Raw genomic sequence first — 15936 nt, forward strand, 5'->3', positions numbered from 1 at the left:
TCCCCCCATTTCCATTCTCGCATAGATAGGGTTTAATCAGTTACATGAAATCACCATAAGGGGCACCAGTTTCCTACCAGTAATCAGGGTGCTGACTTGAGATACCAAGTGATTTGATTTTTCTAAAATGTAGTGGCTCCCTAAATCCATGCTCTTTGTCTCAGTTCCCTGATGACTGTCTTTGCTCTCCCAGGGTGGCTGGGCTGGATGACTGAAGTTGAGCTGAGGGTAAGACTTGGTTAACTTCTGATTGAAGTACCTCTGAATCTGATCCAGTTCATTTAAGTTTTTCCTGTGAGAAAAGAGGAAAGAAAAATGAGAAGAGCTCATTGAATCTTATAATTTCAAAACTGGAAGGGACCTCAAAAATAATTTCATTCAACCTAAACCTGAATAGGAATTGCATTTATATCCCAAACAAGTGGCCACTACTTGTTGGTTTTGTGTTTGAAAGATCTTAAGTAATAGGAAACTGAGTTCCTATGAAAACTCAGTTTTGTGGGGTGGCTAGGTAGTACAGTGGACAGAGCACTGGTCCTGGAGTCAAGAGTACCCGAGTTCAAATACAGCCTCAGACAGCTAATAATTACCTAGCTGTGTGGCCTTGGGCAAGCCACTTAACCCCACTGCCTAGCAAAAAACTTAAAAAAAAAAAAGTTATGAAAGCACCTCTCTGCAATTTCTACTCACTGGTTGTTCTTTACCCTGTCTAGGAATTCCCAATTTCATATCTATATTAATAAGACAGTCTCCTCTGTTAGATCCCACAAAGGTTTGCCATTTTGGTCATCTCCTTCCTATACTCAAAGGCCATCCACCAGTGAATGGCTATTACAAACTGTGAGCTTGAGAGCAGGGGCTGTCCTATTTTTCTACTGTATCCCTAGCACCAAGCTTAGGGCTTTGTATGCAATAAAGTACTTAATGCTTTTCATTCATTCTTTCTTAGAGAATAAAGTTCAAATTCCTGATCTAAGCTTTATTTAAAGCCCAACTCAAATGGCAGGATTTAAGAATCTTTCCCTGATTAGCTCATCAATAATCACCATCACAAAGCACCTTTGCACCACTCACATACACTTAATTTGTGATACTGTGTTTTACATATACTATTGCATATTATTAACTATTTATGTTTGCCTCCTATTGAAAGGTAGCTTGGGGCAGTGGAAAGATTGTTACATGGGAGCCAGGAGAGGTCTGAATTCAAATCTCAGCTCTGATCCTTATTAGCTATTTCCTTGAGTATTTCATTATCTGTAAAATGGGGATAATGAAATCTATACTGTGAGATTCAAATGAGATAATGTATAGAAAGGTGTGTGCATTGCAAATCTTATTTACTTAAGGCAATAGGGTTAAATGACTTGCCCAAGGTCATACAGCTAGGCAATTATTAATTGCCTGAGGCCGGGTTTGAACTCAGGACCTTTTGACTCTTAATCACCTAGCTGCCCCTGCACTGCAAATCTTAAAGCACTATTAAGTGTTAGCTCTCATCAACCTTGTCATACCAGACTGTGACCTCCTAGAAGTCAGGAACTTTAGGTAATCTAAATTCTATCTTCCCTAGCATAAACACAGAGCTTTCTAAACACCATCAAGATTTAAAAATGTCTTATGAATGAAGATCCTGCACTAACTAGCCCTGTCTCTAGTCATCTACAAGTCATCTCCCTTCTCTGTCTTCCTCAATAAGAGAAGCTCAACTAGCTAGGACATTATTCTCAGTCCTATGTACTTGCTCTGCTTACAACTAACTCCATCCTTCCATGCTTTTGCATACATCTGAAATATCTCATCATGATCCTTCTCATCCATCAGTCTAAATCCTGCTCCAGAGAAGATCTTCCACATCATTCCAGTTTACATTCATTTCTTATAGGACTCACAGTTGGTAGAAATCCATCAGGCATTAAATATAGTGTCTTCTATTCTCTACTTAAAAGAACCTAGGAATCTGGAAGACCCTTGTAGTTCACATAGATCAATACCTCCATTTTAGAGGAATTTAATCCCTATTCGAGTACCATGTCCTTCACCAGTGGCATGGGTATACACAGACTTATTGTTTGGTTAATGCTTTTTTTTAAAAAAATGGCCATGGGGGGACAGTTAACTGTTGAGATACATTGTAATCCCCTCAAAAGGGCAATCTATCACATGGTTTCAATACCACTGCAAAGCTATTTAGAGAAAGAATCCCACAATTTTATATAAGGCATTGGTAAAATACGAAAAAAATCAGATCAGTGGTATTACACTAGATAAATGAACCTGAGAAAATAATCTCTCTGAGTCTCAACTTTTTCAAAAATAAATTTACAAAATAAGGATGACATTATCTATAGGTTCAAAACTTGATAATATATTATGGACATGACTTATAAACTATAAGGTGTCAGATTAAGTATAAAGTATTTCTTACTATCATTATTATCATCACTATTTTAATGTGTGACAAGGAAATTTGTTATAAGATAACTTCACCATAAGGGCACATCTTTTGCCTTTTTTTGTACTTCCAATACTAAGTATGATGTTGCACACAGAAGTTGCTTACTTAATAAATTCTTACTGAGTGACTATAATGACTCCTGAATAATTTACGTACCCCTCCCATTAATCATGGCAACATTCTGACAGTCCATGCCTGTCCACTGAAAAAAAGGTATTAAAGGCTCTTTACCTGTTTCATAGATTCATTTTCTTTTACTAAAGTTTTGACTTCTTTTAGTTTAACTTGTAGTCATAGCACATATGAATGTTCTCCTGATCTATTTACATCCACTGCATCAATTTATAATCCTTTACTCAAGTTGTTCTGAATTTTTCCTTATTGCCATTTTTACCACAGGAAATTATTACCTTTTCATGCCATGTTTGTTTCACCAGTCATCAACTAATGGGCATCCAATTTATTTTCAATTCTTTGCTATCAAATGATGCTACAATATCCTGATGAAACCAGGGCCTTTCTGTCTTGGAGAGTCCAGTAACAGAATAGTAAAAATCAAAGATCCTAGCTATTTTTTAGAAGAAGTCCTTACCTGAGAGAGGTCAGGAGTAAACTATGGGATGAAAAAGCTAATGAGTTCACTTGACCATCACTCTGAATAATCTCTTCAGCTTGCTGCAAGGATTCATGAAAGCGACGAACATTTTGCATATGCTCTTCATGACGAGATGCCTGGCTTTTCAATGGTTCACTTCTGGAAAAAAAAAAACAATATATCATTAAGTAGTTATTTTGGGAAAAAACAGTTTATAAACAAACATAAAATGTGTATATCTAATTGGATGGTATAATAATGAAAATGTAGAAAGCACACACAAAAAACCCCTAAAGAATCAGGTAAAAAAGGAAATAATATATTTAGTTCAACTACAGTAGAGGAATAAAATTCTTTTTTTTTTGCAAGGCAAATGGGGAGTGGCTTGCACAAGGCCACACAGCTAGGTAATTATTAAGTGTCTGAGATGGGATTTGAACCCAGGTACTCCTGACTCCAGGGCTGGTGCTTTATCCACTGTGCCACCTAGCCGCCCCAAGGAATAAAATTCTTTTTTTTTTTTGCAAGGCAAATGGGGTTAAGTGGCTTGCCCAGGGCCACACAACTAGGTAATTATTAAGTGTCTGAGACCGGATTTGAACCCAGGTACTCCTGACTCCAGGGCCGGTGCTTTATCCACTGTGCCACCTAGCTGCCCCAGAATAAAATTCTTATCTCTTAAATAGGGAAAGTTACAGGAAGCATCATGGCTAAATTTGATTATATAAAAAAACATTCATTTCAACAAAAGCAATATGACCATCATAAAAAGAAAGTCACAGAGCTGGAAAAATATTTGTAGCAAATAAAACAATAAAAAAACTTGCCATTTAAACTGCATAAAGAAACATCCTTGGGCTGGAGCCAATGCTAATTGGGTGGGCAGGGGTCACACCAATCTTCGCTATACTAAAATCCTTTCCAGCTCTAACATTCCTGTACTCTGGAGTACAAAGGCTCTGGAGCTTTGATATTCTATATTCTAAGTTTCTTTCTGGATGACATTCACTTTTTGTGAAAAATTGTGCCTGTCCTGAGGTGAGTGGAAAATAGCTAGAAGAAATGTAATGGTCTGTTCTTGAGCTGTTGATAAAAATGATAAAATGAACTGAATGTTTCCCACTCTTTTATTGGGCAAAACATGCCTTAGCCCTGACTAAATGTCTAATGCTGAGTTGATAGATGCATTCCTTTTTAACAGACTGGCTTGAAGCCCAAGCTTTTGGAGGGGAAGGGTCATGAGATGTATTTAAAATGCAGCTGCTGGCTGTTTTGGATTTAGAGCTAAACAGGAGCAGACAGGAAAAAGAGTGGTCTTTGGCCTTGAAATGTTGAATTCTATAGGGCACAAAGTTTCTAAATTTACAAGGCCCCTCCTTCCAAAGTCTATAGAGTTGAATGGAATTTATAACAGGTCAGTTAATCTACATTTTTCTTTTCACAAAAAAAATAAGAGAATGATCGCAATACTTCTTTTTCCAAAGACTTGGTTTTTTTTAGGTTTTTGCAAGGCAAATGGGGTTAAGTGGCTTGCCCAAGGCCACACAGCTAGGTAATTATTAAGTGTCTGAGACCGGATTTGAACCCAGGCACTCCTGACTCCAAGGCCAGTGCTTTATCTACTACACCACCTAGCTGCCCCAAGACTTGTTAACAATACATTTCACTCACCTACTAGGAGAAGACATATTAATATCTTTTGAACATCCATGGGCAGGCTGATCCAAAGTATATCTTCCTATGCAACTGGGAAATGCAGAAGTGGAGAAGGAAAAGGGACTATACTTTGGAATCTGCTAAAAGAAGGAGAAATAAGGTAACACTCTCCTTATAAAATCAAATAGTATTTTTTCATGTGAGACAGTCTTCTCAGCTTGATATAATCAATGTAGCTATGATGTCTCCCAACCCCCCCCCCCCCCAATCCTGAGCACAACCAGTAGAATCGGGCATAAAGCTATGGGACCTTGAGTATCCACTTGATCATCATCTTTCAGTTTACTCTTAGGGAAATGAGAAAAGTTATCTTCTAGTTTTAATTTCCCATATTCTAAGATATTTTTCAGATATGAGATTTGAAGATTCTATAACTGATCTTGAGGGAAGGAATTAAATTTTTTGAGGGGTAGTGATGGAGGAAATGATATTATATTAGGCACTTAATTCCTAGTTTACTAATTAACTACTTGGAAGAATTCATATTTAGAAAGTGATATGCATTCTCCCCCCCCAAACAAAAGACAAGTGGCAAAGATCACAATCAGTAAGTACCAAACTGGTTTGTGTGAGTAAACAGGGTACATACTGATAAGTTAGGGAACTTGGCTCCCTGCCTTGCAAGCCTTTCTTCTTTGAGATGGATGATGCTTTCTAGGGGGGAGATAGCAACTTTAATTTGCCCCTGGCATTGTCCACTGAAGTCTGCAATGTTGTACCAGCCACAAACAAATTGGAATCCAGAGAGAAGAGGTGAGAGGTCCACAGAGGCAAAGCCGATCACTCGTTCCACATCTATGACAGAAAACGAGAAGAGGGGCAATGTTGCTAGGTGAACTATGGTATAACTCCAAATGATGGAATACAGACTCAAGATGAGAGATAGGCAACCGAAGACTTTTTCAACCCCCCTTTTTTTGTTTAGCAGGAAAAAAAAACAGGCAAAGGCCTGAGTTTTTTTAGTTTCATGCACAACCAAACTCTCAATGTCTCAGTCCCTCTGGAAGACCCTTCTTGAGCCCAAGTGACCTTTCTTAGTCAACTTCTTAGGAGCAGTTTCAGAAAATCATTCTGTAAGCAGAACTCTAGTACGTCTGAAAAATTACTGCCAATGCCAGAAGCTATAGGAGCGTGGATTTGTTCTAATTCTCTTAAAAAAAAAAAAGGTTTGAGGTAGATGATCTCTAAAGACTATTCAGCTTCTTAACATTTTCTAAGATCTTTTTCAGTTCTAACATTTTATGATCTAAAGTTCTTTCCAGTTCTAACTTTCTATGTTCTATGTTAGAAGGAAACTTTTTCCTGTTCTGTCATTAAAAAATTTGTGCTTTAATTTTCTTATTCTATTCCAGTTTCTACTTACCTCACAAGTATGGCTGTGAGGAAATATAACATAGGAGAAATAAAACTGGAACTAAAATCAAGATAAAGTCAAGTTTCTGTTTTGCCCTAGTTGCAAAAGTTAATCACTTACATTCCTGATAAAATTTCCTTTTTTGTAAACTGAGGCTGGAGCAAATCGGGGTATATTCAACTTTTATCATATCAAGGATTCCTTATCAGTATTTTTAAATGCATAAAATAAAATTCATAGGATTAAAACCAATTCTCTCCTGGTTCTGGTTCTGACTTCAGACTCTTCCACCATGCTTCAGTTCCCTTCTCACTGTGGAAATTATTTCTCCTTTCCCCCCCAAGAACACTCCCTTGGACTCTGTAGTCTGAAAGCCCTCTTCTCCAATTGGCAAGTTCTTCCTAGAGTTTCCATCTTGAGAAAGGGCCCAGAATAATCATCCTTTCCTCTCTGCTTTGGACTTTTCTGTGGATTTCACCTCTACTCCCCAATTCATTCCTATGGCTACTTTTTAGCTTTTGTTTTTCTCCATTACAATATCAGTTCCTTGAGGGCAGAAACTGTCTAATAAATGCTACTGACATCAAAATATATTTCAAAAAACTAAGTTCAAAGACTTTAAGTTATAAACCTCTAGCTTAGAAAATCCTGAAGATGCCCTCTAGCTCTTACAGTCTATATTCTAATGTCTCTACCAGTTCTAATATTTTATGTACTAAGGTAACACTTACAGAAGCATAAATTTAGAGTTGGATCTCAAAGATCATCTAATCTAACTTCCTCTTTTTACAGATGAAGAAACTGAAGCCCAGAGAGGTTAAGTCATTTATTTAAAGTTAAAAAGGTTAGTAAATAGCAAAGAATAGATTTGATTCCCCGGTTCTCTGAATCCAAATCCAAATCCAGTGTTCTTTCCCTTCACCTACATCATCTTTCCTAGTGATTATGTTTTGTTCTTTGCTATCAGATTCCAGGTATTTCAATTTCAAAAGCTATGGGGCTGCATTAAAAGAAGCTTAAGCTTCCACTACTGAAAAGGGTATAGTTCTGCTGTACTCAGCTGCAGACAATTATGTTCAGTCCTGAATGCAACATTCTCTCCTTTGAAGAAAAACCAGGATGTGAAGATATTTAAATCTATATCACATAAGGATTGGTTGAAGGAAATAGGGATATTTAACCTGGAGGAAAGAAAGTTGGGAAGACAGGATACTTATCCTCAAGTATTTTAAGATTGTCCCATGAAACAGGGATTAGATTTCTTCTACTGGGATAGAGGGCAGAACTTATAGTACCAGGATCTAGAAAATCAATTTAGACTGAACGAAAGGAAAACATGTTAACATTTAGAGATATCTATAAATGGAATGGGATGCCTTAGACGTAGTGAGTTCTTCACAAGAGGTCTTGAAGCAAAGTCTAACACTTGTTGGGCATGCTACAGTAGGGATGCTTTTTTTTTTTTGCAAGGCAAACAGGGTTAAGTGGCTTGCCCAAGGCCACACGGCTAGTTAATTATTAAGTGTCTGAGACTAGATTTGAACCCAGGTACTCCTGACTCCAGGGCCGGTGCTTTATCCACTATGCCACCTAGCCGCCCCGGGATGCTTTTTGATGAATGTTTTGGACTAGTTGGCCACTGAGATCTTTTCTGATTCTGAAATTTTGTAATCATGGCAAAGGGGAAACCCTGATTCTTTCTATCTTCAATTCTTCGGCAGTGTCCTATGAGTCAGAAAAATAAAGCTTGAAGCTGGTCCACTGACCAGACTATATGACATTTTTTTCACATTTTAAAACTTATTTTTTTCCTTTCTCATGGTTTTTTCCTCCTTAGTCCTTTCTTTTCACTTTTAGAATAGTATGTTATTTATTTATTCTTATTTTGTACAAATGATGTTTTTTAAAATACATTACCAAAATATTCTTGTTTAAGAGTAAACATAATACCCCCCAAAAATAGACGTAAAAGAAAGAGAAAAAAAATTAAAATTAATAATAATAACGATAGGTACAACCAGGTGGCACAGTGGATGGAGCACTGGCCCTGGAGCCAGGGGCACCTGAGCCCAAATTCGGCCCCAGACACCCAAAAATCACCCAGCTGTGTGATCCCGGGCAAGTCACCCCAATCCCATTGCCCTGCAAAAACAAACAAAAGACCCAAAATAAAACAAAAAAAATAATAATAGTAGGGGCGGTCAGGTGGAGCAGCGGACAGAGCACCAGGGTCCAAATCTGGCCTCAGACACCCAACAAATCACCCAGCTGTGCAGCCCCAGGCAACCCCCCCAAATAATAATAATAATAATAATAATAATAATAATAATAATAATAATAAATGTGTTTCAGTCTGTGTTCCAGCACCTCTAGCTCTGTTGTGGGTGGATCACATTCTTTACGATAAGCTCATCACAAAAGCTACTTCCATATTCTTCCACCTTTGCCATTGCTGATTGCAACTCCCTCCATTCGTACTTCCCCACTACCATATACTATATTTTCTCTCTCCTTTCACTCTGTCCCTCTTCTTAAATGTGCTGTAGGGTAGCTGAGTGGCGCAGCAGACTAAACACCAGCCCTGGGGCCAAGAAGCCCCAAGCTCACATATCACCCCTTAGGCCCAGCATCCACCTGGCCCTATGGTCCCGGACAGGCCATCCAATCCCAGCCCCTTGCAAGAAGTAAAAAAAAAAAAAAAATAAAAAATCTTATTATATGAAACATCTTAGCCTATTCCACCTCTTTTTTCTTTCTCCCATTACATTTCCCTCTTAGCCATTGACTCCATTTTTAACACTATATTATAACTTCAAATTCAGCTCTCTCCTGTGCAGTGTCTACATATGCTCCTTCTACCTACTCTATTAAATGAGAAGGTTCATATGAGTATTAGCAGTATCATTTTTCTATGCAGGAATACATGTAGTTCATCATCATTAAGTTCCTCATATTTTCCCCTTCTCCCCCACTCTATGCTTCACCTGAGTCCTGTATTTGAAGATCAAACTTTCTGTTCAGCTCTGGCCATTCCAAAAGGATTATTTGAAATTCCCCTGGTTCACTGAAAGTCCATCTTTTTCCCTGGAAGAAGACATTCAGCCTTGCTGGGTAGTTCATTCTTGGCTGCATTCTAAGCTCTTTTGCCTTCTGGAATATTATATTCCAAGCCCTATGGGTTTTTAATGTAGTTGCTGCTAAGTCCTGTGTGATCCTAACTGCAGCTCCACGGTATTTGAATTGTGTACTTCTGGCTGCTTGTAATATTTTCTCTTTGACTTCGGAGTTCTAGAACTTGGCTATAATATTCCTAGGGGTTGTTTTTATTGGATCTCTTTCTCGGGGAGATTGGTTGATTCTCTCCATTTCTATTTTGCCCTCTGCTTCTAGGATATCTGGCCAATTTTCCTATAGTAATTCTTTGAAAATGATGTCAAGGCTCTTTTCTTGATCATGACTTTCAGGTATTCCAATAATTCTTAAATTATCTTTCCTGAATCTGTTTTCCTTATCAGTTGTTTTTTCAATGAGATGTTTCACATTTTCTTCTAATTTCTCATTCTTTTGATTTTGAAGTATTGTGTCCTAATTTCTCATAAAATCAGCAGCTTCCCTCACTTCCATTCTACATCTGAAGGATCTGTTTTCCTCAGAGAGTTTTCTTTCTCTTTTTGCATCTGGCCAATTCTGCTTTTTGAATCATTCTTCTCCTCAGTAACTTTTTGAACTGTTTTATCCATTTGACATATGCTGGTTTTTAACATGTTATTTTCTTCAGCATTTTTTTTTGGAACTCCTTGACTAAACTGCTGACTTCTTTTTCATGCTTTTCCTGTATCTCTCTCATTTCTTTTCCCAATTTTTCTTCTATCTCCCTCACTTGATTTTCAAAGTCTTTTTTGAGTTCTGTCATAGCCTGAGCCCAATTTCTGTTTTTTTCTTGGAGTCTTTAGATGCAGGAGCCTGTACTTCCTCATATTCAGACTGAGGATTTTGATCCTTTTTGGGATCATAGCCAATGTATTTCTCAATAGTATTCCTTTTTTTTTCTCTGTTTCCCCAGCCTGTGCCTGGTTTTAGGGTGCCTTCCTGAGCTTCTGAGTATTATTGGGAACCTCACCCCCACAAGGATCTCTGTGTGTGAGGCTCTGTCTTCCCTCCTGGTATGTGAATGACCACAAGTGCACACCTCTGCCATGGGGCTGAAGTGGGGGGGGGCGCTAGACTGCAATCAGGGTCTGAATGTGGTCAGAGCCCCAGAGTCCTGTTCCAGGGACAGAGGACAGACCTCTCTCCACTCCCCTTGGCACTCACACCTGGGGGGCTCCTGCTTACCAGCTCTGCCTACTTCCTGTTCCTGGATCTGGGCTGCCTCCACCAGGCTGCTTGCTGAGTGCCCTGAGCACTGGGCATCACAAGCTTGCTCTCCAAGAAGCTGAAGTTCCTTCACTCTGGTGGGCCAGCCCTCTAACCCCATGGAGCAGAGCCTTTCTGCTATTTTCCAAGTTACCTTGGGCTGAAGAATTGCCTCACTGGATCCCTCTGTGAATTCTGTCTCTCAAAATTTCAGTTAGAGTCCTTATTTTTTGTTTGGAAATATCAGAGAGAGAGAGAGAGAGAGAGAGAGAGAGAGAGAGAGAGAGAGCACCTTGGAGAGGATCCTCTTCTGTCGCTATCTTGGCTCCGCCCCCCCCATGTTACTTTTTCTGAGGCTTAGGTTCTGTATCTATAAAATGGGAACAACAGTTAAACTATTATTGTGAGAAGTGCTTTGCAACCCATAAAGTTTTATACAAATTTAAGTTATTCCTATTATTACCTATTCCATTGCATAATAGTTTCTGCTTTATCTTTACTACATCAACATATTTGTAGACAATTGGTAAATGTTAATTCCTGCTCTTAATAGTAGAAAAAGCAGGGGTGGCTAGGTAGCACAGTACATACAGCCCTGGCTCTGGAGTCTGGAGTACCTGAGTTCAAATATGACCTCAGACACTTAATAATTACCTAGCTGTGTGGCCTTGGGCAAGTCACTTAACCCCATTGCCTTGCAAAAACCTTAAAAAACAAAAAACAAAAACCAGAGAATTCTATGTAGCAATCTCCTGTTGAGAAGCAATAACTATTGAGTGTTGATAAAGGGAGATGGCTTGGAAGGTTCCTAAGAGGTTCCAGTACTCATGCAACTGAAGTGGCAGCAGTAAGATATTCAAGATTTGTGGATAGGGTGGGAAGCAATACTGATGCCAAAACAAGACATTTTTAAAAAACTGAAGGAAATTATGAGGAAGACCAACTAGGACAGGATAGTAACTGATTTTAAATGACATTAACATAGGTTTACTGTCTAGAATGAGGTGGGTGTGAGTTCCATTTTCATAAGAAAAAGAAAGGCCTTTTTATGGCTAAACCTGAAAAGACCATCTACAACAGGTACTTCTACTTTCTCTACTCTCGTTTTCTTCCTTTTTTCCTATTTTAATTTTTCCAATTGCATGTAAAGGTAGTTTTTAACATTCATCTTTTTCTAAGTTTTTGAGTTCCACATTTTTTACCACCCTTCCTTTCCTTCCCTCTTTCATAGAAGTGAATAATCTGATAGATTATGTTTAACATATTTCTCTATTTGTCACGTTTGTGAAAGAGAATTAGAATTTTACACCGTGGTAAAAAAAAAAAACTATGAGAAAGAAAAAAAAAGATATTTTAAAAAGTGAACATAGTATGCTTTGCTCTGCATTCAGATCCATAGTTTTTTCCCTCAATTTCTTTTCTTAATCCCTTGCAATTCAGCTTCAATATTATTCTACCAAAACTGCTGTTTTCAAAGTTACCACTGATTTTTTAATTGTCAAATACAATGCTTTTTCTAATGTATTTATTCTTGAACTCTGCAGCCTCTGACACCTTCTTCTTATTAACCTTTTTTAAGTTTTTTTTAAGTTTTTTAAGTTTTAATTTTTTCTTTAAGAAAACACTCTCTTGATTTTCTTCCTATCTGATCCCTCCTGTTTAGTCTCCTTTGCTGCCATAGGGTTTTGCCCTGGTCCTCTTCTCTTCTCCCTTTATACCACTTCACTTGGAGATCTCATTATCTCCCATGGATTTAATTACAATTTCTACATTGAAGATTCTTAAATCCACCCATCTTGTTCTAATGCCTTTGCTAAATGCCATTCTTGTAAAATCTCCAACTGTTTTTCAGACATTTTGAACTTGATGTCCAGTAGAATACTTAACTCAATATATCCAAAACTGAACTCTGTATCTTTCTCCCTAAACCATACCCTTGCAACATTTCTAGAATATACCTTCTCTTCCTTGATACCACCAGCACCCTGGGTCAAGTATTCCTTACAACATGGCTGAACCATTCTAATAGTCTACTGGCAAGTCTGATTACTATTTAAGACTCTCCTCACTCCAAACCATCTTTCTTTCTGTTGCTAAATTTTCCTCAAGTCTGACTAATTCACATCCTCTACTCAATAAACTCCAGTGGTTCCTTAATCACCTCCAGGATCAAATACAAAATCCTGTTTGATATTCAAAGTCCTTCATAATCTATCCCCCTCCTAGTTTTCTAGACTTCTTACCTGTTACTCTTAAACAGCTATTCTTCAATTCAGTGACATTGGCCTTTTTGCTGTTCTATAAATAAGATGCTATTTCTTAGCTCCAGGAATTTTCTATGACTGTCTCCCATGTCTGTTATGTACCATCTTCTACAGGAAATCTTTTCCAATCCCTCTTAATTCTAATGTCTTCTCTTTATTATAATATCCTCTTTATCCTCTCTAAAGTTTGTTTGTATTTTTGTTGCATGTTATCTCCCGTATTAGATTATGAGCTCCTTGACAGAGGGACTCTTTTTTGCCACTTTTTGTATCCTCCAGAACTTAGCACAGTGCATGGTCCATAGGAGGTGCTTAATAAATATTTGCAGTTGGATTGAGTGATTATATTCTGAAGTCCTGAGCCTGGCTGTAGGACTCCCAGCAGAAATGTATTCTGGTTCATATTAGATGCCTTTGAAGATCTAGAATCTTAGATCCCCCTGGAGGGCACTAAGCACGTTCCCTTTCCTTATAAATTCACTTCTAACATGTTTCTTCTGATTATCACACTCTCCAAGAGAACTTCTGCTTAAAAAAAGAAAATGACTTTCAGATTATTAAAAGGATGGGCTTAACAGATATTCAACTTGTTTCCCTTAAGGGATAGCTTCAAGGCAAGAAGAGAGTCGCTACCTGCTTTATGCCAAACTTTGAAGACCAGCGTTTGTTGGGAGTCCAGCAGAAGTTCTTTTGATAACCTGTAGAAAAAAATACTCATGTCACCATGTGTATATAAATCAGCTGGCACAACGGAGAGGGAACAGAATGTGGAGTTAGAGAGCTGTGATCCGATTTTGGGTTCAATGAGTACCTTTGTGACATTCTCTGGAACTCAAGTTAACTATTATATGATGGATAAGACATTCCTCCCAGTTTTGCACCAGTTTCCTAGAAAACTGTTTATGTTTCCTCTAATTATGTCCTCCAGTCTCAAATGGTGCTCTTCCTTCCACTAGTCCATCCACTCAAGAGTCCATTCTTTAATTTATGCCCAAGTTATGTTGCACTACTCCTAGTGTTATTTTCAACCCACTGCCTACTCAACAAGTTTCTGATAAACTGCAAACTTCTGATCCTGACCTACAAGACCTTTTACAATATAATTTCAAATTATCTTCCAGCCAAATCTTACTCTGCTTTTCACTTTTTCAGTGGTTTGATTGGTCTGCTTCTTTTCATGACCCAGCTTAGGCATTACACTTCTTCATGATACCCTGCTGGATATCTTCACCTTACATTAAGAAACAAGACAAAGGTTTTCTCTTTCCTGCTCAAATATGTCACAACATTTGATCTGGATTTTCCCTTGTGCACCTACTCCATTTTCTCTAGTATCATAGTTATTTGTGTACAAATAACTCCTTGCCCCTAATGAATATTTACTGAATTGAATCCTTTGAGAAGGATATCATAGTCAAGAATAGTAAAATTCAATGATTATTTTTGAACATTTAACAAGTAGTTACACTGGAACTTTAAAAAAACAATTCATAATTCTTCTACTTCTATGACTACTTTTTTCTTGCAGAGAAAGCATGGTAAGTCCTTTTAGGAAAATGTAACATAAGAAAATGCTGAACCTATAAAGAAATCAGAGAATCCCAGGATCGCAAAATTGGAAGAGACCTTAAGTCACCTCAACAAACTCACCAATTAATTAACAAATGCCTTTTACCACATAATAAAATAACTTTCTGGGCACACCTGGGTGGATAGAGCACCGGCTCTGGAGTCAGGAGGACCTGAATTCAAATCTGGACTCAGACACTTAATAATTGCCTAGCTGTGTGACCTTGGGCAAGTCACTGGAACTCTAGTCCGCACATTGCATAAGCATCATAAATTCAACAGCTTCAAAACAAAACAAGAAACCCCAATTATTTTTCTCCCCAAATCTCTCCTCTTCAGAATTTCCCTATGTTGTTGATAGCACAGCCATCTTCTCCAGACACCTCAGTGTCATTTTTAGGTTTTTTGCAAAGCAATGGGGTTAAGTGGCTTGCCCAAGGCCACACAGTTAGGTAATTATTAAGTGTCTGAGGTCAGATTTGAACTCAGGTCCTCCTGACTCCAGGGCCGGTGCTCTATCCACTGTGCCACCTAGCTTCCCCCCTCAGTGTCATTTTTGACACTTTGCTTTCCTTCAAACCACAATATCCAATAGGTTACCAAATCTTGTTTTTCCCTCTTCTACATAACTACGTGTGACCTGTTCTTTCCAGTCACAGTTATCTTCCTTATTTCTCATGTGGATCACTGCAATAGCCTTTTTTTTTTGCAAGGCAGATGGGGTTAAGTGGCTTGCCCAAGGCCACACAGCTAGGTAATTATTAAGTGTCTGAGTACAGATTTGAACTGGGGTACTCCTGACTCCAAGGCCGGTGCTTTATCCACTATGCCACCTAGCTGCCCCTGCAATAGTCTTTTAATTGCCCTCTATTTCAAGATTTCCAGGGCAGCTAGGTGGTGCAGTGGATAGAGCATCGGCCCTAGAGTCAGGAGGACCTGAGTTCAAATCTAGCCATAGACACTTAATAACTGCCTAGCTGTGTGACCTTGGGCAAGTCACTTAACCCCATTGCTTGCCAAAAAAAAAAAGATTTCCCTCTACTTTTTCTTCTATAAAGTTCCAAAGTCATTTTCATAAAGGACAGGTCTGACTCAATTAGCTCTGTGGCTCCCTATTATCTTTGCAAACAAATATAAAGTTGTTTCCCTGGCTCTTCAAATCTGGTCCCTTCCTACTTTCCTAGTTTTCTTATTATATAGCCCTCTCCATGAACTCTACAATCTAACCCAATTGGCCATCTGCTCTTCCTTGAATGTGATTCTCCATTTTCTGTGTCTTTGCCTATATACTGGTTGCCTCCTACTCTTGGAATGTGCCAGAACTTTACCTCTGCTTTTCAGCATCACTGGTTCCTTGAATAATTCAGCTCAAAGGTACCTTCTGCAGGAGGGTTTTCCTGCCTCCCTCCTAGTTGCTTTAAGTCTTCCCCATCTGTTTTGTAACTTATTCAGTATGTATTTATTTACATGTTGCTTTACAATTGGAATATATACCCCATGACATCAGGGGTATCTATGTATCTCTAGAGCTGAGCATAGCAGCTGACACATAGCACACTTAACCAATGTCTACTGATCATCTTTCTGTGAGCAGTGGGAGAGAAATCAGAGTGGAATGGAATAA

At 38.4% G+C, this 15936-nt stretch overlaps 1 protein-coding gene across 7 annotated transcripts in view; it reads right to left on the reverse strand.

Annotated features, from left to right (window-relative positions):
- C2CD3 (C2 domain containing 3 centriole elongation regulator) overlaps positions 1 to 15936 on the reverse strand; it is a 161913-nt gene that overhangs the window by 16224 nt on the left and 129753 nt on the right. For 4 of the 7 annotated variants that reach the window (XR_012474392.1, XM_074216853.1, XM_074216851.1 and 1 more), the window contains 5 exons: positions 13377 to 13441; positions 5359 to 5564; positions 4725 to 4849; positions 3051 to 3212; positions 78 to 292 (listed from right to left, as the gene is read on the reverse strand). Coding sequence is in view for 6 of the 7 variants with exons in the window: in XM_074216853.1 (XP_074072954.1) it covers positions 78 to 292; positions 3051 to 3212; positions 4725 to 4849; positions 5359 to 5564; positions 13377 to 13441 (773 nt within the window). In the remaining variant the exon portion in view is untranslated. Of the gene's footprint in view, positions 1 to 77; positions 293 to 3050; positions 3213 to 4724; positions 4850 to 5358; positions 5565 to 10719; positions 10850 to 13376; positions 13442 to 15936 lie in introns of those variants that run through there. The other 3 variants (XM_074216852.1, XM_074216856.1, XM_074216857.1) reach the window with 3 other exon arrangements.

This window comes from Macrotis lagotis, chromosome 1 (genome assembly GCF_037893015.1).
Source record: "Macrotis lagotis isolate mMagLag1 chromosome 1, bilby.v1.9.chrom.fasta, whole genome shotgun sequence".
Lineage (NCBI taxonomy): Eukaryota > Metazoa > Chordata > Mammalia > Peramelemorphia > Peramelidae > Macrotis > Macrotis lagotis.